At 39.3% G+C, this 21,317-nt stretch overlaps 1 protein-coding gene across 3 annotated transcripts in view; it reads right to left on the reverse strand.

Annotated features, from left to right (window-relative positions):
* The window catches only part of lrch4 (leucine-rich repeats and calponin homology (CH) domain containing 4), a 59,481-nt gene that overhangs the window by 24,694 nt on the left and 13,470 nt on the right, over positions 1–21,317 (reverse strand). For 2 of the 3 annotated variants that reach the window (XM_061912422.1, XM_061912419.1), the window contains exons 2-12: positions 9,777–9,921; positions 6,855–6,984; positions 6,654–6,759; positions 6,318–6,564; positions 6,145–6,241; positions 5,792–5,906; positions 5,610–5,716; positions 5,480–5,532; positions 3,256–3,414; positions 2,889–2,957; positions 716–770 (exon numbers count right to left, since the gene is read on the reverse strand). In XM_061912422.1, the coding sequence (XP_061768406.1) occupies positions 716–770; positions 2,889–2,957; positions 3,256–3,414; positions 5,480–5,532; positions 5,610–5,716; positions 5,792–5,906; positions 6,145–6,241; positions 6,318–6,564; positions 6,654–6,759; positions 6,855–6,984; positions 9,777–9,921 (1,283 nt within the window). The remainder of the gene's footprint in view (positions 1–715; positions 771–2,888; positions 2,958–3,255; positions 3,415–5,479; positions 5,533–5,609; positions 5,717–5,791; positions 5,907–6,144; positions 6,242–6,317; positions 6,565–6,653; positions 6,760–6,854; positions 6,985–9,776; positions 9,922–21,317) is intronic. The other variant, XM_061912420.1, reaches the window with a different exon arrangement.

The following is a 21,317-nucleotide window of genomic DNA, read 5'->3' on the forward strand; positions in this document are numbered from 1 at the left end:
GAGGTTGTCACGTGACATTGCTGTGATGGGATTGGCCACCTCATGGATTGGGACAATGCACGTGTCATCGGCACAGAGAGCAACAAATACCACTGTTGGATCAGAGAAGCCATCCAGATCTGGAAGGACGCGCGCCACCCAGACTGAACCGGGACGAGGGGGTGTACAAACTTTCCCACAAACTTGGACACAGTCCTGAAGAGGTCGGACTGCAGATGGCACTGTCCGCCTTCTACTACAAGCAAGAAGACAGCACCAAAAACTGTTTAAACCAGCTGACCAGACACGTCACAGCAACATTACACGACCACCTCTGAGGAAAGCCACAGTTGTAGCCGAAATGGTCAGGTACGGAAATAAATACACAGGTCTGGCTATATAGGGATGGCGTGGCACAGTGGCCGGGCGCAACCCGAGGGTCCCTGGTTCAATCCCCACCTAGTACCAACCTCGTCACGTATGTCGTGTCCTGAGCAAGACACTTCACCCTTGCACCTGATGGGTGCTGGTTAGCGCCTTGCATGTGGCAGCTCCCTCCATCAGTGTGTGAATGTGTGTGTGAATGGGTAAATGTGGAAGTAGTGTCTAAGCGCTTTGAGTACCTTGTAGGTAGAAAAGCGCTATACAAGTACAACCCATTTATCATTTATATGAATAACAAATTGCATAATTATTTGATGATCTAATGAACAGCTGTCAAAATTAACAGACTTACTGCACATCTCAGTTGGGGTCCACAGTGGGGTGGGCTGGTATCTGGCGACGGCCCACTAGAGGGAAACAAAGCACACATTACAGCACTTGTTAAAGCCAGCATATTGATGATTTTCAATTCATATATGCTACCTCATGTAAGTGAGTACGCCCCATTCATTTTTACAAATATTTGATCATATATTTTAATTGGTCTTCTTGCAAATATTTGATCATCCACACTGAATAATTGACATTTTTACACAATGTTTGTTAAGTAGTCAGACTTCGGTACAAAAGTTAGTACACTTCTTCGGGAAAATGTCTGAAGTATCAATATTTTGAGGAGCTACTTTTATTTTCCAGCACTGCTTTAACTTTCATATGCATTAAATTAACTAGACCATCACAGTTGTCTTCTAAAATCATCTTCCACTGCTCCTTATGATGACATTACAGACTTGGTGGGTGCTAAAGCCCTTGTGCTTCACCACCTGCCATGTGAGGATGATGCTCAATGGGGAATCTGGTCTGGAAAAACGCTTGGACAACCCATCACCTTTTTCAAGTTAGCTTTTGGTGATGTTCTTGGGGACATTAAGTTGGAATACTGCCCTGTGGCCCAGATTCAGTCAGTATGTCACAGTACACCTTGGCTGTCATGTTTCCTTCAATGAACTAACACCTCAGTGATGGCAGCACTCTTGCAGCCCCAGATTGTGACACTCCTGATTGACTGTAGGTAAGTTACTGTTGACTTTTTACTCTTCACTTGGTTGCCGCCACACATATTTGGCACTATCAGAACCAAATAAGTGTATCTTGGTCTCGACAGACAAGAGTACGTGGATCCAGTAATCCATGTGCCGTGGTCTGCTGGCCTTCAAAAACAGTTTTTTGTGCATCATCCTGAGAAGAGGCTTTGTTCTGGGACAACAGCCTTGCAATGCAGACCAATTTGAAGCTGTGTATGGCATATGGTCTGAGCACTGATGGGTTGACTCCAGATCCCTCTAACCTCTGCAACAATGCTGGTAACATTCATACGTAGGGAGGGGTTCCCATACTCGGCACCACAGTGGCATGGGCTAAGACAAACGGCAGTAACCAGAAAAGTAATAGATATCTGTGTCTCCTTTTGGTGCTAAATTAATAGTTATTAATGAAATGCAGCAAAAAATACATAGCAATACAGCCAAGATAACTGTACAGACAAGTTTTCACATCAAAAGATGCCAACTCAGCCACCTCCAATAACAAGGGTTTGAAGATATACCATCATAATTGTTGTATACTGTCAAAACTGCTATAATTTTAAATGCTGATTACGGAATTAGGCTGACGTATACAGCACTGTGGCATCTTTTAGGTACCACGCATGTAATAAGAATCAATACTAATAATTTAGCACCAAAAAGAGACACCAATACTTACTTAGTTTTTCAGGCCTAGTTAATATTGTTTACTACTAATAACTTGAGGTAATGGTACATGTTCTGCCTGTCATGGCAAGTTCAATTTCGGCCATGGTTTTGTCAGGTAGGGCACCCGACGTAAAAAATAAGACAAAATAATTAATGCAAGTGACTTGCATTGGCAACCGCTGATTGTTAGAAAAAGTCACTTTTGTTGTCAGAAGTTTAGACATTTATGGTAGTGTATAGTTTTTTTGATGGGACAGTAAAGTTACATTGTTATACAAGCTGTAAACTGTGTTACTGTAATTTTTTCAGTGTTGTTCCATGAAAATATATTTTCAAATGTTTGCAGAAATGTAGCGTGTACTCACTTCCCAGATACTCCCTAGGTGCATCTCTTAATGAATTAAAACAAATTATTGTGCAAAAGTTATTTAATTTAAGTAGTTTATTAAATTTAACTTTACGTCAATACTAATATTTTCGTTTACAGTGTGGGAGACTTGGTTGTTAATTTCCCTATAAATTAGTTTTATAGTTCCAATATACGCTAAACCTCAACTGACACTGCTCTCGGAAAAAAACTTGTATGGAGTCCCATGACCTCTTTTATAAGAGTTTCACTTTTTGAATTGAACTACTAAAACAAATGAGATGTTCAAATAATTTGAATTAATTGAGATGCACCTATAAATGTTCCCTCCTAACAATGTAGATAATACTTTCAAATCAAATGGGAAGCACTCGCTGTCTTAAATCTGTTCACAAAAGTCTTACTCTGAGCCATTTCCTGTCAGAGGTGCAGAGGCCACAAGACTTCCTGTTTTGCTGAGTGACTTCAGCAAACTGCAAAAATAGAGCAGCATATAATTAGATGTGTTGGGAGGATAAGAGCGGTATCCATGGTCTACTTTATGTCGATCTAACACTATGTTATAGTCAAATATAAACTAACAAAACATCCAATGATTGTCTTTGAATTTAGCTTCATCGTGCATTTCATTTATAATCTGTAATATTACATTACGTTATACACTGTACACAAGGCTTTCTGGAAGAACCTTTATGGTGCAATGAAAGATGACCCCGCCATGACTCAAGTAAATTCATGACTTTACCATGACTCAAATAAATTATGATTTACCTGGCCTTCTCCCCCTGCTGCTGCTGCTGTAGTCGCTCTCGCTCCTGCCAGATGAGCAGCGAACCCGGCTGGCGCCGTTCCTCCATGGTGGGGCTGGATGGGGACACCGGTGATGGGGAGGCTGACGAGGGCAGGGCAACCTCCTTGTGCGAAGTGACTCTACATTTAAGAGAACAAAACTTGTTTTAGTTAAACTGTCTACCCCTTTGGATGAAGACAGAGGCACTGCAATCAGTGTAATGAGTATTAAAAAATATAGTTAATGGCGTGGTCGGTCATCAGTGATTAATATCACATTCGACAACAAGATGCAGCTGTTAAATTAATGTATATTCGTTTTATATTCCTGGGTCAAACGCAGAGGACAAATTTCACCACACCTAGTGTGTGTGACAATCATCGGTACTTTAAATTTAACTGTTCATGTAGGCAGTGGAAAATCATTTTTTCAGTGAAGTACCCCCTGTGTATTACATATTTCAGCCAAGAATCCTATAAGATGTTAATTTAATTTCTACAAAAACTGATAAAACACAGCACTGCAGCATCAATCACTCTAATTTATAACTGTCCAAAAACAGTGCTCATAAACACTGATCTTTTTTTTTTTTTTTTTTTTTTAAATTGCATATAAAATAATTTCAGGTTAATTACCAATAAACCATTAATTTTCAACTTTGTAAAAAAAAAAAAAGGCTAAAGCACAATATTATATAAGCTAAAAAGTTATATATATTTAAAGAAAAAAAAGCAAATTAACTTTGTCTTATCAAATTTGCATTACACCTTTTCACTCATTTCCCTTTATTAATATGTTTTTTTATGTTGTTCATTTTGCAATATGCTACAGGCCACACTTAGCCCCCGAGTCACATTTTGGACCCTCGCTCCTTGAAAAAACTGTGTACATTATCAATTCAAATTGCCCTCAGGGTTTCCCCAACATAATTGATCGAGGCGACCCGCCACAGCAAAATAAAAGCTGCCACACCTTGAAAATGAAGGTTTCTTACGTGAAAAAACAATTATTATAATGTATGAATGGATATATAAATAGCCTATTATTTACGTACTATTGACTAGCGATGTACCGAAATTTCAGAGACAGTGCTGCCCAAATAAGATATTTTGATGCAAGTAATATGTACGGAAATATCTGGAGCAGACGCAACATGTCTGTGGTACGGACATTATTTAATATATCCGAGATACACCCATAGACAGCTATCTACAAAATGTGCAGTGTGCAAATATTAAGAGGACAGAGGCAGCTTTTAAGGAAAAAGAAGGCTGGAGAAGCAGCACAAAGCAAGCGTGATGTGAATAAGGCTTGCTGCAACGCTCGCTGTTTGTCGTGGACATCGAGCAATAGCACGAGTAGTCTCCAATAACACCAGAGAAAGATGCTAGATTGGTTGATAGTCGTTCTTGATAAAGAAAAAGTCACTAAAAGGGTTGGAGAAGACTTTAGAAACTTGAAACATTCTCAAAACAGTACATTGTACAATAAGCGACAACAATTGAAAATGGAACAAGAATGATGTAAGAAAAATATATATTCATACGAATTAATAATTGTTTTTAAATGTATGTATAACTTTTTTCACCCTTTTTAAAGAAAATATAAGGCTCATCACAGATTATGCAAATTATATGATGGCGTCATATTAACCACGCCCCCTGTTAATTTTCCTATAAATTAGGTTTATAGTTCCAGTATACACTAAACCTAAAACAAGATGCACCAGATCTCACTTTTGAGCTTCATGGCAAAGGCTGTGAGTACTTGCATACATGATAGTTATTTGTTTATTCTAAATATATTTGCAAAAATCTCAAAAAAAAAAAAAAATCCACAATGTCATTATGGGGTATTGTGTGTTGAGGACAAAAATGAAATTATTCCATTTCGGAATAAGGCTGTAACATTACAAAACATGGAAAAAGTGAAGCCCTGTGACTAATTTACGGATGCACTGTATTTATGTCAAGTATCCCAAGGGGTACAAGTGCCGCCATTTAAGAACCACTGAATTAGTGATTGTTGTCAGGTGTCCACATGGTGATGAATGTGAAAGGTATTTTTCAAAGTACACAGTATAGGGGCCGGTGGCGGATTAAGTAAAGAATGTTCTGTTGACTTTCCCCAGCTCTGCAAATATTGTGTCACGTGACCTTGGAAAACAAGCATGAAACTGTGGGAAAGTGATAAAAAGTTACACACCGGCATACTGTGGAGTCGTTATTGTGGGACGGCGACGCTCTCCCCTTCAGCTGCTGGAAATCAGTGACACAATCAAAAGAGGAAGTTGTGCAAGGAGGGTGCATAACGTCAAGCATAGCGACACACATACAAGTGGGCGTGTCGCAAGAGATGGCATTGGAAGGTCTGTCTTCATCTCGTCGTCCTCTTTCTCTGTCACGGTGCTGTTGAAGTCCATCTGCTCAGCTTGGCCGTTTACTGCAGATAAAGCACAATGGAGACTTTTATTCTATTCTGCAGTTTGACAGGATGTCTTCTACTGGCTGCGCTCACCATTGCTGGCGTCTAAAGGAGAGACTTCCTCCTCCTCCTCTTCCTCCTCCAGGTTTCTCTGGTCTCTGCTGACCTCAGACAAGCGGAGGGAACGCTCTGAGAAGTCATCTGCTGACTGGACGTATACACACACATACACACAGATATTAGTGGACATCAGAGCTTAATCCAGGCTTTAGGGACTAAATTTGGACTAAACTGACGAAATGCAATATAATGAGTACCTGGAGATCAGCAAATCATACTAGCATACATTCATGGCTCAAAATATGTGCAAAGTATGTAAAATGCATACAGTATGTGTGGCAGGTCTGCACTAGCATGTTTAACAAGTATTTGTTGTGTTGACTTACTTCATTTCCAGACCATCTTTTGCTGCCGCTATCAACGCTATTAAAACCAGAGTCCAAGCCTCCAAACTGACTTGTGAACAGCTCCTGGTCTGACAAACTGCAATACGCACGTCACTCATTGGGTCAATGAGGTTAGTGATCATGTTGCTGAGCTTAGCAAAAAAGTCACTGACCAGCTGTTGAAGCCTGTGGGCCTTAAGTGTCTCTCCAGCTCTTCCTGACTCCTCTTACAGGCCTCCATGTTGAGATACTTAAAGATGTGGTACTTGCCCTTGGAGCAGGTTTGTGCCGGGGGCATCTGCAGCGGGTTGTTGTCCAGCAAAATGCTTTGAAGGTGCCGCAGGTGGCGGTAGCACAAGGGAACCCGGGTGATGCGATTGCAGGACACATCAAGGCGGACAAGCGGTAGTTCTGAGATTTCTAGACACGGGTGAAAAAATGGCCCTCTGTTGACTATGTGGTCTAATGATTGTATGTCAAGGAAATGATTCAGTCGCATGTGTGTGTACCCTCAGGTAAAGCAGTGAGTTGGTTTCTCCTCAGGTTTAAGTCCCGGAGACACTCCAGCTGACCCAGCTCAGCGGGTAAACACTGCAGCTCATTACAGCTCACGTCCTGACAAAGACAAAACGCAAACAGGGACATGAAAAAACACAATGGGATGATACTGGAACACGTGCATGTGTGTGGCGTGTGCATGTGGTACCTACCAGCTGTCGGAGATTTGTGAGGGAGAATATCGAAGCGGGCAATGAAGACAGCTTGTTGTTGCTGATGATGAGCACCCGCAGAAGAGGAAGCTCAAACACTGACGGAGATAAACTGGACAGAAGATTTCGGCTGGGGACGCAAAGATACGTTTCATACTAATTATGAATGTACTGATCACAGTAAACAGTTTATATGCTTACGATTGCTGCGAGCTTTACTATACTTTGAGGCTACAACGGTGTCTCTCAAATATACATTAATTTCTCTGTGGCTGCCTAGGGCTGGGTATTTCCAAGAACTTCAACAAACCACGATATGATAAAACATTACAACATTGTGGTATAGTGATATATTGAGATGTTCTACAAAGTTCACTGATACATTTTTAAAAAAGCATCTCAAAATACAAGTTGTATAATATGTACTCTAAATGACTGTAATCATACTTTGGATGAACAGAGTTTAAAAACAATTAAAATGATACATTTCAATTCATTGCAATCATACATGAAGTGGATCAAGTTTATTGCAATGTAAATGTTAGAAAAATTCCCTCTACGTATTGCTGTCGACTTCTTGTACTGCCTTGCTCACCACTAACCCCGCAGAGCGTGATAGCAGTACAGCGACACTTTGCGTAGCGGAAGTGCCATGTCCTTGAAATAGAAACGGCCCAAAATATGGCTTTTGAATAAATAAATATAAATACATATTTTTAATTAAGACATTATCAATGACACAATATATTACCATATTGCATTTTGCCCGTCATAAATACATTGTGTTAGGAATTCTTGATGTTTATGTACATCGATGTAAAGACACTTATTTTGAAACCTTTTACACGGTTGAAACTTTTTTTTTTTAAATGTTATGATCAGTAGCTTTCTGTCAGTGCAGAAGTCATTCCAATTAAAGCCTAAGACTCAAATAGATCAACACTATAAATGTAGAAACTAAAAAAAAAACATTTCAATCACAGTTTTGTGTGTGCGCTCAGGATGAGTTTAAGTGGCTGGCTGTGGATGGTTGTTGTGCCTACTGTATTTGGCATTTTTGTGAGACATTTTTTACAAGTCCATATAATTAATAAATGGGTTGTACTTGTATAGCGCTTTTCTACCTTCAAGGTACTCAAAGCGCTTTGACACTACTTCCACATTTACCCATTCACACACTGATGGAGGGAGCTGCCATGCAAGGCGCTAACCAGCACCCATCAGGAGCAAGGGTGAAGTGTCTTGCCCTCGGGTTGCCCACGCCTACTCTCCCGCTGCGCCACGCTTACTTTCGACAGATGCACATTTGATTTCAACGATGGTGGTGCATCTTTAAGTTTAACTTCACTGCTCGAGTCCACCATGTTAGCGCCTAGTTAGTTTTTTTTCTTCTGTAACTTATGCTTTGCCAAATTTTCCGCCACTCATGTCCCGTCCCTACTGTGAATGACATGTAAGGAGCGAGGAAAGGAAACACCTGTGATAAAAGATTACTGCAAAAAAAGCGATACACTGCGAGACATAATCGTATTATACGATAATATCAAGATACATTTAATTTCACATTTCATTAAAAAAGCGCCTAAACACACACAAACTCTGATTTTAAATTGACACAAATCAGATATTTTTTGCCAGTCCAAACGCTCCAAAATGCTTTAAATCTGATCTTATCGCGTCACATTCAGGCCACATCAGGAAGTAGTCCGAATCCGATTGGAATCTAAGCTTTTAAAATGTGACTTTAATATAGCTGGAAATGTGTCCTGAAAGCGTCCTGTATGTGACTTTTGTGTCATTTTTGGGTGAGCTTGCCAGTGAAAGTAGATACATCATAACAACATCCTGTTTCGGTGAACAAAGTATTTTTTTTGGCGGCCAAATTTTCGTTTCATCGCTGGTCAATAGTGCGCAAATATCAGGCTATATGTAATGTATGGAGATGCGTATATATTATATACTTTGATTCTGAATAAATAGCAATTGTTGAAGAACCCAAATTGACGTGTACACTGTGGCATATTTGCTTACATGTTAAGAACTACATTGCAGAAGTTGTTTACGTTTGGGAGTTGAAAAATAATCACACTGATGTCTGTGATGCCTCTACTTAACAACCATAAAAAGATTAGTAACCCTCCAAAATATATTAAACTGTATATATTCATTCACTCATATTACCTTAATTTATTTTCACGTAAAAGAAGTTTGGCAACTTTTATTTTGTTCATTTACGGAATCAAATCAACTGCTTCTGTTTACACTATCGAACCGCGCATGCAAATGACATTGAGGCCACATTGTACGCGTTTATACTGGAGTCTAAAAAAGATCACATTTTACTTGCGGTGTTAACAGTCAGCTGGAAAAAAATATGATTTCAAAAACTTTGGCCTGCAGTGTTAAGTAGTCTGAGACACAGGTCAATAAGTAGTTAGTTTAATTTACTGTATTTAGCAACTAGGAATGCATCGTAACACCATGGTTATTGTAACCAAAATGATCACGGTATTGTTGAATGTGCTCCAAAGTGCTTTTCAAGCACACCTTTTGAATGTTTAAATAGGTTTATCTTCTTCCATTGTGATTTGTAAAGGTTAGTGTTTTTAATGCAAAAGGAAATATTAGGGTCGCACATCCAGTTTATGGGACATCCGGCAGGTTCACACGGGTGTAGACACATCTGTGTCATATGTGTATGTCTCTTGTATTCATGTTAGCATTTAATCAAGCTAGCGATTAGCTTGCTAGCACGCTTCTCCAGTAAGTAAATGAGCAGTATCACCAGTGAGTGTATCGAAGAGCGGTTGTTAATCTCAGTTTTACCATAACTTGAATTTAAAAATGGTACTACTAAATGTAGGGAGTTTTACCAATGTTTATAATTAAATTCCCAGTAGAAACAAAGAGCATCTTTCTCACCTGAGATTGAGGTAGTTAAGGGCCTGGAGGTTGCCCAGGCAGGAGGACAGTGAACGCATACCATTGTGGTAGAGACTCAGCGTTTCTAAAGAAATGAACTGACCAAGGTCCTCTGGAAGCTCACACAGACGATTCTTGGACAGATCTGGGAAAAAAACACAAATTGAACATTTTTAGCAGGTTTGCTTAAAAATCCTCTTTTCACACTTCACTTTAACTGCTCACCATATGCTCTCACCTGGAGAAAAACTGGTAATAAGTGCAGCAAGCAAGCAAAAAGCACTCACTAGACTAGATGTCTGCTGCAAAAAGCACCATTAGAACTGAGCTTCTACAGACTCAAACGTCAGTCAGTGGCAGACAGGCCGATGGCTGTTTATTGATTTGTTTTTGTACGTTGCACAGCAGCAGGAAGGTATTTTAACAAAGCTCTTGTTGGAATGGAATGGCACAATGTAAGACATGAATATATGATCTCGAAAGAAATGAAATTAAATGAAAGAAAGAAACATTTATATTTGCACCATTAAATGTGGATTAAATACACACTGCAGCCTGGCATGCATTTTGTTTCATGTAATACAGGGACAGTGGATGGATGGCTGGAGTACAGTGGCAGTGTATCCTGATCTCTCCCAATCTTCAGTGTCCCATAGCTGCAGGGGCGCACCGTTAACAAAAGGTGGGGGTGGAAATGGTGTCTACGTGGGGGATGGAGATGCCTTCTGGTCTCAGTTGCCATTGTTACAAGAGACAACCAAATATGTGGCAGCCCCCGTTTTTACAAAAAGGTAAATGAACAGTAAACCTAAAGTAAACCCACTGCAGAAAAACTGTGAACATGTAAAACATTGTCAAAAATGTTAATAAACCTGTCTTACCTCGACATATACATGATGGGTGTATGATGAAATGGGCGATATGGCCTAAAATCTATGTTGGGATAAATATTGCAGCCTCCTTCGATAAACTATATCACAATACATAGTTTGGCATGTAAATGATAATAGAACCATTTCAAAACAGGTTACAAAGGCTAATAAAAAATGGTTAAAACGATAGGTTGATTGGCAACACTAAATGGTCCCTAGTGTGTGAATGTGAGTGTGAATGTTGTCTGTCTATCTGTGTTGGCCCTGCGATGAGGTGGCGACTTGTCCAGGGTGTACCCTGCCTTCCGCCCGATTGTAGCTGAGATAGGCGCCAGCGCCCCCCGCAACCCCGAAAGGGAATACGCGGTAGAAAATGGATGGATGGATGGAAACGTTTTAAAATGCTGATACTGACTGATACTTAACAATTTATTACAATTTTGATCACTAATAATATCAGAAAAAACACAGGACTTATTTCTTGAGTTGAAAGACAATAACAAAAAACGCTTTTGTGATAATACATTTGTTTTAATCTAATCACTGCAGTATTAATATACTGACACTATGAATGGTATTGTTAATGTCAATATTTGTATCGACCCTCTCACCCCTGTTTAATTCAAGAGCTCCAGTTTAGTTAAAAGAGGTCGGGGAAATAATAGATTTTTAGATGCATCGCAATTCGGACATGGACGACTATAAAATCAGTTACTCAATATCAATGATCAATATATTTATTGTAAATAAAGAAATGCAAACAGTTCTAAAATTTTGACTGCACCGAGAGATCAGACAAGCTCCTTTATTGTAGGGCTCATATGTTCCAGGTTTGCACACATTTCCATTAATTTAATAAATGTGGGAATTAATTTAACTTTTTCTTATTACAAATGCACTACTTTTTAAAGTTGCAAGCGACAAACACTTATATAGTGAAATACCGGTATGTTGGCAGTTATTCTCTTCTAAGCATCTTCCCAAACATCCTTATAGCGCTGGCAACAAAGACTATAAAGGCCTACTGAAACCCACTACTACCGACCACGCAGTCTGATAGTTTATATATCAATGATGAAATCTTAACATTGCCGGTTTAGTTTACAAAATTGCAATTTTAAATTTCCAGCGAGGTATCCGGTTGAAAACGTCGCGGAATGATGACGCTTATGTTGACGCGTGCTTGTGACGTTATTGGTTAAGAGCGGACATTTTAGCCCAGCACCACTCACGGCTAAAAGTCGGCTGCTTTAATCGCATAATTACATAGTATTTTGGACATCTGTGTTGCTGATTCTTTGGCAATTTGTTCATTTAATAATGGAAACTATAAAGAAGAATGCTGTTGGTGGAAAGTGGTGGATTGCAGCTGCCTTTAGTAACCAAAACACAGTCTGTGTTTATTTGTTTGCTGTGAAGCTTTAATATGGAACAGAGCGGTCAAGCGAACATGTTTCTCTACCACATGTCAACCAGCAAGTTTTTGGATGAGAAAATTGTGATACCGGAGACTTAAGCGGAGTTTGCGTCCTCCTGCAGCAGCTGTGACTTTCTTGGCTCCTCCATATGGCTTCCCTCAGAGACACTGGCGGTCACCGCAGCCCTCCGACTTTCAGGTATGACTTTATAATCTCACTAAAACACTAGTAACACAATAAGCAGATAAGGGTTTTCCAGAATTATCCTAGTAAATGTGTCTAATAACATCTGAATCGCTCCCACTGCCGTCGCCTTTTTTTTTTTTCCTAGTGCTTCACTCTAACTTTCCTCAACCACGAATCTTTCGTCCTCACTCAAATTGATGGGGAAATCGTCGCTTTCTCGGCCCGAATCGCTCTTGCTGCTGGTAGCTATGATTATAAACAATGTGAGGATGTGAAGAACCCTACAACCCATGACGTCACGCGCACATCGTCTGCTACTTCCGATACAGGCAAGGCTTTTTTTATTAGCGACCAAAAGTTGCGAACTTTATCGCCGATGTTCTCTACTAAATCCATCCATCCATCCATCCATTTTCTACCGCTTATTCCCTTTCGGGGTCGCGGGGGGCGCTGGCGCCTATCTCAGCTACAATCGGGCGGAAGGCGGGGTACACCCTGGACAAGTCGCCACCTCATCGCAGGGCCAACACAGATAGACAGACAACATTCACACTCACATTCACACACTAGGGCCAATTTAGTGTTGCCAATCAACCTATCCCCAGGTGCATGTCTACTAAATCCTTTCAGCAAAAATATGGCAATATCGCGAAATGATCAAGTATGGCGCATAGAATGGACCTGCTATCCCCGTTTAAATAAAAAAATCTCATTTCAGTAGGCCTTTAAGGGTCATGTAAGAAGCATGTGGACTGGCATTAACCTTCCGTGATTCAGCATGACAGCAGCAGACTGACAAGTTGCTGACATCGTCATGGTGCTGACAGATACAAGCCTGAAACATACTGACCTCTTTACGCACCGTTACACAGTGATACTATTGGATACTGTACTATGCATCATTCATAATACACCACCAGGTCCCCACACACATTGACATGAACAATCGCCATTTATCTGCCTAGAATACTAAAAGTACTTTCTCAGTCTTTGTTGGCCCTGCTTTTCCTTTGATTTCTATGTGGGTCACTGGTCAAGGGATAAAAATGATGTGCAGTGCTGCATAAAGTAGGACAACATTCCTTACCAAGCACTATGATGCAAAGTCCAATACAAGAGGACAGCTCTACTCAGACTACATTAAGGTAGTTTGAAATTACAGCTAGTTGTTCCTAACATTATAAGATTAAAAGTAATAAAATAATAATCTTCCTATGTTGGCAACATGAAAATAAACCTAAGCAAGCAACACAACACCTTTTCCAAATTTTTGGGGAAAAACTTTATACTGGTAAACATCCAGTTCATGTTTTTTCCACTTTTTACCAGAGCCATAGTGTAATAGATCCAGTACGCACTACTCACACTCGCAGACGGCTAATACACAACACTTGCTATGAAATCACTTCTTGGGGTGCGGCCAAAGGTGAATCACAAACATTTCATCGCACTAAAGGAATTAATGAGTCACATCATACAATTGAAAAGAAAGAAAGCTTTCAGTATCTCTTAATTGTGTTAGGTTGGAGGGCTATTCAGTTTTTTTTTTTGTTTTTGTTTTTTTAAAAGGAGGCCCTTGATGAATGATGAAAACAGGTTTTTGGAAACTCACAAGCAAATATTTCGCAACCACACGCTTTACTTCGACGGTTTCACAATTGCGGGTCGTATCAAATGTTTTTACACTGTTCTACTAGCAAGTAAGGCATCAAGTAGCACAAGGAGGTACCAATCATCTACACTTGAGCAGTCATTCGAGATGGAAAAGTCTCAGGGAAACTACAGAGAAGCCGAATGACTGTAATAAGCACCTCGAGCTGAGCGACGTCCATTCAACACAAAGAAAGAGTGCTAAAATTAAAGAGAAGCATTTGAGAGTAGAAGAGTAAAATGAATATGCCAAAGACCCTTCTTACAACAGATGATGGCGTGTGTTATGTCCTTGGCAGAGAAATCTCTTCTGACTTGGCCTTCTCTCCTCCTACACTCTCGCCTCTCTCTGTGAATCTTCACCTCCTCCTCCTCCTCGCTCATCTTTCCCTCCCACTGACAGCACGTTTTCATGCAAAGCTCCGTTTTTGAACGCATCAACAGCAGAAAAGAAATTTATCTCAGCGATAATGTCTGTACAAATGTGATTGCAAGTTGCAAATCAAGAGTGCAGCATAGTGAAAAGTGAGATATTGAGCAGATGGTAAAACCAGCAAAACTAACAAATTGCACTAACAAATTGCCATGGCAACCGCATGCACACGTCCGGGCTATGAAAACACGGCTACACAACGAAAGAAGAATGTGGTGAAGTAATTGTAGCAGGCATTAAATAAGAAGTAAGTAGTAAAATAGTAATGTTACATTATGCACAGAGGACTATTCCGAGAACACTGTAGATGAAGAGTGCACACACACAAAACAAAATAAAATTTAACAAAATCTCAATTCACAATTTCACATACACATCCGTTATAATTTTAAATAGTCCAATTCAAACTTCTAATCTAACAAAATATACTTAACAAATGCTGCCATTTTACTCGAGGACTCAGCATGATGGCCGACACTGCTTTCTCACTTTCCATTGTTCATCATTTTGGAGTTTTAAATTATTTTTCTTTCGACACGCCTCTTTATTACATGCATGATTGTATCGTGGAGTTGCATGATCTCAACATTTTTTCTAACTTGATGGATTGTTTTGTCGTTTTCTTCATTTCTATTAAACTGTCCTTCTGAGACATTCCAAGAAGAATGTCATAAAGACCATTAGAAGTTTCTTTATAGCAGAACAAGACTAGAAGTCAAATAATGATATTAAAAATATTTAAAATAATATAATAACATAAAATAGTGTGACTTCTTTCAAATGAAAGCATGTGGCGCTGTGTTTGCAAGACAAATTAATCATCAACAAGTGCAATTCTAAGCAAGAAAATTGGAATTCAAATATTTTGCAAAATGGTGCATTCCCACTGTAGATTAGGTCAGTTTCAAAAAGATGGATGGTCTTTTCGTATATCCAACTGTTAAACCTCAAAAGGTGTCCTACAGCGAGTGTGCACGTTGTAGGCTATTCAAAAACGTCCAAGCAGCTTTAAGCAATTACTGTCTTCTGCACAATAACCTCATGTCAAACCTACATCACTGAAGGCTACCAATTACATTGAAGACTGTTGATGATCCATTGCAGGGCTTGACTGCCTGCACTCATGGACATCCTTGCCAATTTGGTACACTTTTTATATTTCTTGTGACCCAATTACACAGGACCACAATCACAGGTTAATCTCAAGTTATAGAATAGAAAGTACTTTGTTGATCCCTGGGGGAAATTCAGATTCAGAAATTCAAATTTATAGTTTTTCACAAAATGAACGCCTCGGACAAATGTATCTTTTTTTAAAGAACCTTCTCACACAACAACAAAGCTACAGTAATGATTTCAAAGTGATGCTGAAAACAACACTGTGTTAGATGTAGGCGTGGAAATAGTCTCTAGATTCGATTACGATTCAGGGGCTACGATTCAATTACATATGTATTATTTTGTAGGAGTGTAATGACTCGTTTTAACAACAATTCAATTCAACTCAGAATATAGTTGCCGATACGATTCAAGAATGACGTTATTTTTTTAGAACTATAGCATCCGAAACAATTCAGTGAGTTAAAATGTATCTTTTTAGCCAAAAATTCTAACAAGTGTAACTGAAATAAATACTGGACACTACAGGTGAAGTTTCCTAAACTCCTGTTATTTCTTGAGAAAGTATTACCATAGATACAGTGGTTAAAATTACCAAAAATCAGCAGAGTACAGGTACGTATTTTCATGCCCATTGATCATCTTGTGTATTTTCCTTGAGTGCAGGCTCCTCCTTAGAGGGTGGGTGGGTGTACACGACACTCAAAATATTACATTTCAGTTCTCTGGGCAGATAAAATGGCCTTAACTTCAAAGTCAGATATTCCACATTCAGAGCAGGAGTTTGAAATCATATTAATGTCTGTGTACCATGCTTGTTTATTAACAAGGGCAGGCGTTCCTCCTACCCGAGTCTTGCCGTTGAAGTTGAAATCCGTCCATCATGTTTTCCAGACACTAAACATGGGTCAAAAAGTGAGACATGTCTGCGCTCTTCAGCTTTATTAAGGTCGTCTGATCATAAAAAACTTTTTCAGTGTATGTCCTTCAAGCTCTGGACAAAAAGCTGAGGAAAAGAAGTAAAAGAAGGTTGAGTCGGACGCCTCTGTGACATTGCCTTGTGGAGAGCGCTATCTTGGATCTTTTCACAGAACATTTGCAGTATGCAACCATTCGAAAAAGGGGTAAAAACAGCTGTATATAAATGTCTGCTGTTCTTAAAGCCAATGTTTTCTTATTGATAAAATTGATTCATTAGCTTTTAAAGGTCTACTGAAACCCACTACTACCGACCACGCAGTCTGATAGTTCATATATCAATGATGAAATCTAAACATTGCAACACATGCCAATACGGCCGGGTTAGTTTACTAAATTGCAAATTTAAATTTCCCGCAGAAAAATCCTGCTGAAACATTGCAAGTGACGTCACGGATTGTAGAGGACATTTGGTTCTAGCATCGTTCCCAGCTATTAAGTCGTCTGTTTTCATCGCAAAATTCCACAGTATTCTGGAAATCTGTGTTGCTGAATCTTTTGCAATTTGTTCAATGAACAATGGAGACATCAAAGAAGAAAGCTGTAGGTGGGAAGCGATGTATTGCGGCCGGCTTTAGCAACACAAACACAGCCGGCGTTTCATTGTTTACATTCCCGAAAGATGACAGTCAAGCTTTACTATGGAACAGAGATGTCAAGCGAACACGGTTGGATTGGACCACACACACAAAGTAGTGTATTATGTGTATTAATAAAAAACATTTTACCATTCTGTATTCTGAAGGCGATCCATGTTGTGTGCTACTCCAGGATCAATATGCGTCCTCCTGACCGTCACCGTCAGCATCGGGTTCAAAGCGGTATGGCTCTATCCCTTGTTGCGGTTGGGCCTAGCCGAGTGGTCCTGCCACCCCCACGACTGCCACAGCGCCTCTCACAGCATCTTCCCTATCTGAATCGCTCCCAATGCCGTCTTTTTTTTCCTAGTCCTTCACTCGCACTTTCCTCATCCACGAATCTTTCATCCTCGCTCAAATTAATGGGGAAATCGTCGCTTTCTCGGTCTGAATCGCTCTCGCTGCTGGTGGCCATGATTATAAACAATGTTCAGATGTGAGGAGCTCCACAACCCGTGACATCACGCGCATATCTTCTGCTACTTTCTGTACAGGCAAGGCTTTTTTATCAGCACCAAAAGTTGCGAACTTTATCGTCGATGTTCTCTACTAAATCCTTTCAGCAAAAATATGGCAATATCGCGAAATGATCAAGTATGACACATAGAATGGACCTGCTATCCCCGTTTAAATAAGAAAATCGCATTTCAGTAGGCCTTTAAAACATTGTTAGCTCGACATATAGCTTCTGGAAGGCCAAAAAGTCGATCTATCGATATATCAATCAATCGTTACACACCTATCAATTATGCTTTTTTATTATATTGTGTATTATCATATTATGTGTTTTTGCTCCGGGTCTCCACGCTAGTTACGCATTTTGGTACAGTCTGGATCACATTAACTAGAAATATTTGGAAGTTTGTCCATCGATTCTGAATCATCTATGTTCCAATCGTAATAGATCAAACCTTAGATAGAGGTGCCTTCAGAAGCCGTTTGAAAATACTACATCATGAACTTTCCTGCTAAATGAGCCATCTGGGAGGAAACAGTGTGAAGGTTCAAGGATCTGCCAATTTACATAATAAGGCATACAGAACCTGGCTTTTCAATATTCACCAGTCAGTCCTTCTCACAAACCATTAGATTATTTACATAACCTCAAAGTGTTCTATTGGGTCACAGCAGGAGCATCTGTGCAGTAGGGCTACAACGATTAGTCGTCATTGTAGAAAAATGTCGACAATGAAATTTGTCTTTGAAAATTATATTTGTTGTGATGTCATCACTGTTTTTACGGGCGGAAATGGCCCACACTGCCACTCGCATTAACTACATGTAAAGTTTGAAGACATTTCTTCTTACTTTTGTTAAAAACATGAATACCTTGCTCATTTTGCTAAGTGGACCTTGTTTTTATGGCAGTACATCTGTGATACACAAGCATTTAAAAGGGAACATTATCACCAAACCTATGCAAGCGTCAATATATACCTTGATGGTGCAGAAAAAAGACCATGTATTTTTTTAACCGATTTCCGAACTCTAAATGGGTGAATTTTGGCAAATTAAACGCCTTTCTGTTTATCGGTCTTTTAGCGATGACGTTAGAACGTGACGTCACCGAGGTAATACACCCGCCATTTTCATTTTCACATTACAAACACAGGGTCTCAGCTCTGTTATTTTCCGTTTTTTGGAACTTTGGAGACATCATGCCTCATCGGTATGTTGTCGGAGGTTGTAACAACACTAACAGGGAGGGATTCAAGTTGCACCACTGGCAAGAAATCTGCCGCCAGACCCCCATTGAATTTGCCAGAGTGTCTGCACATTTCACCGGCGTTGCTAAGACGGACATGGCAGAGAGATGTATGGATAACCTGCAGATGCATTTGCAATGATAAAGTCAACTAAATCACAAAGGTGAGTTTTGTTGATGTTGACTTATGTGCTAATCAGACATATTTGGTTGCAGCATGACTGCCAGCTAATCGATGCTAACATGCTACGCTAATCAATGCTAATATTCTATTTACGCTAGCTGTATGTACATTTGAAACTAGATACCCACATTTAATGCGAAACAAACACTTACCAATCGACGGATTTAAGTTGCTCCAGTGTCACAAGATGCGGAAGTCCTGATCGTTTGGTCTGCACATTTTTCCAGCGATGCTAATAAGGCAGCCATGCTATGGGTCACTTCATTAGGTACACCCATGCTATGGCCGAATAGCGTCAATAGCTATTCGCTCAATAGCTTCAATTTCGTTTTCGCTATTTGCCTCCATACTCCGACCATCTGTTTGAATACATGCGTAATCTGTTGAATCGCTTAAGCCGCTGAAATCCGAGTCTGAATCCGAGCTAATCTCGCTATATCTTGCTGTGGTAACCGCCATGTTGTTTGTATCGGCAGCACTGTATGACGTCACAGGGAAATGGACAGTCGCACCGCAAATAGGGAAAATCAAGAACTTTAAAGCTTTTTTTAGGGAAATTCCGGGAGGTGTAAAATTTTGAAAAAAACTTCTAAAAATAAAACAAGCCACTGGGAACTGATTTTTTTTGTTTTTAACCCTTTTGAAATTGTGATAATGTTCCCCTTTAAAGCAGAGGCATGATGTCGGACATTTGGAGACAGGATTGATTGATTGATTTTTGAAACTTTTATTAGTAGATGGCACAGTTCAGTAAATATTCCATACAATTGACCACTAAATGGTAACCCTATAATAAGTTTCTCAACTTGTTTAAGTCGGGGTCCACGTAAATCAATTCATGGTAATGTATGATGGATGGGTGCCATCTCAATCTCAGTAAAATTGTTAGCGTCTACCTTGCTAGATAGCTAGCTAGCTAACAAGAGTGAGACAAAGTTGTGTGAAAAATAACTTTAAATATCTTATTAGCCTAATTCAGACAGCTAAATTTGGTCTACATCAATTCAAGTACGTTTTAAAGCAGCCACAATTTGCAATGCCGAAAAAAGCACTTCAATGCGAACTAAGCACGTGCATACACACACACACAAAGAAAGACTGAAAGGCACCAACGCATACATTATATTAAATTTTAGGAATTAATCAAATATATAATTCTACACATTGAGTATTTGCAATTCCATCAAAAAAGGCACTTCAACAAACACCAACCGCGCGTGAACACACAGAGAAAGATAGACAGTCACCAATGCTGAGGTATCATTAGGGATGATGTTTGATAAGAAATTAACGAGTTCCAGCCTATTATTGAATCCTCTTATCGAACCGTATCCTTATCGATTCTCTTATCAAGTCCAGATAGGTTGTTGTACATGGAAAAAATATATATATATTTGGTTTAACAAAAGCTCACTTTTATGATATAAGAAAAAAATAAAATCTAATAAATATTGACTTTTACCCCCCTAAAAAAATAAAATAAAATAAATAAATATATACTGTTGTTACCCAAAGTATATTAAGTGGGATTTTTCAGAAAAACAAATATATACAGTAACACAAAAACAACCTGTCTCTGTGATCACTATAGGTGTATAAATAATAATATGGTGTTAAATAAAATCAGTCCCTTGGGCACAAAACTGAAAATACAGCTCTCCAAGAAGTGCACTTCTGCTACTATTTGACATAACTGTTTGTTATGATGCTTTGACATTTTTGCACTTTATTTCTTTATTGAAAGAAAATTCAATGCTATGCAGAGAAAAGTTGTTTACAAATGTGGTTACAATGCTAAAATATGAAAAGTTAAAGCTAAAAAAAGAAATACACTTTATTGAGTTAACATTATTTCTTTATGAGCTAGGGCAGGGGCGCTCACACTTTTTCTGCAGGCGAGCTACTTTTCAATTGACCAAGTCGAGGAGATCTACCTCATTCCTATTTATAATTTATATTTATTTATTTATGAAAGAGACATTTTTGTTAACAAGTTAATGGTGTTTAATGATAATACAACCATGTTTAACACACATAGATTCCTTTCTTTCATGAAGACAAGAATATAAGTTGGTGTATTTGATTCTGATGACTTGCATTGATTGGAATTAGACAGTGGTGCTGATAACGTCCGCATTTTCAAATGGAGGGAAAAAGAAGTCCTCCTTTCTGTCCAATACCACATGAAAGTGGTTGGATTTGGCATCTCATTTGTCCAACTTGCATACTCGTTTTTAAACATTTTGTTATGAGAGTAGCATATGTGTGTGGCCCTTTAATGTCTGGCAGCAGGTGAATGACGTCAGTGAGAGTGCGGGTGGGCAAGCAAGTGAGAAAGCGGTCGCTGAGGGCGGGGGA

The sequence above is a fragment of the Nerophis ophidion genome, linkage group LG10 (genome assembly GCF_033978795.1).
Source record: "Nerophis ophidion isolate RoL-2023_Sa linkage group LG10, RoL_Noph_v1.0, whole genome shotgun sequence".
In the NCBI taxonomy this organism is placed as follows: Eukaryota; Metazoa; Chordata; class Actinopteri; order Syngnathiformes; family Syngnathidae; genus Nerophis; species Nerophis ophidion.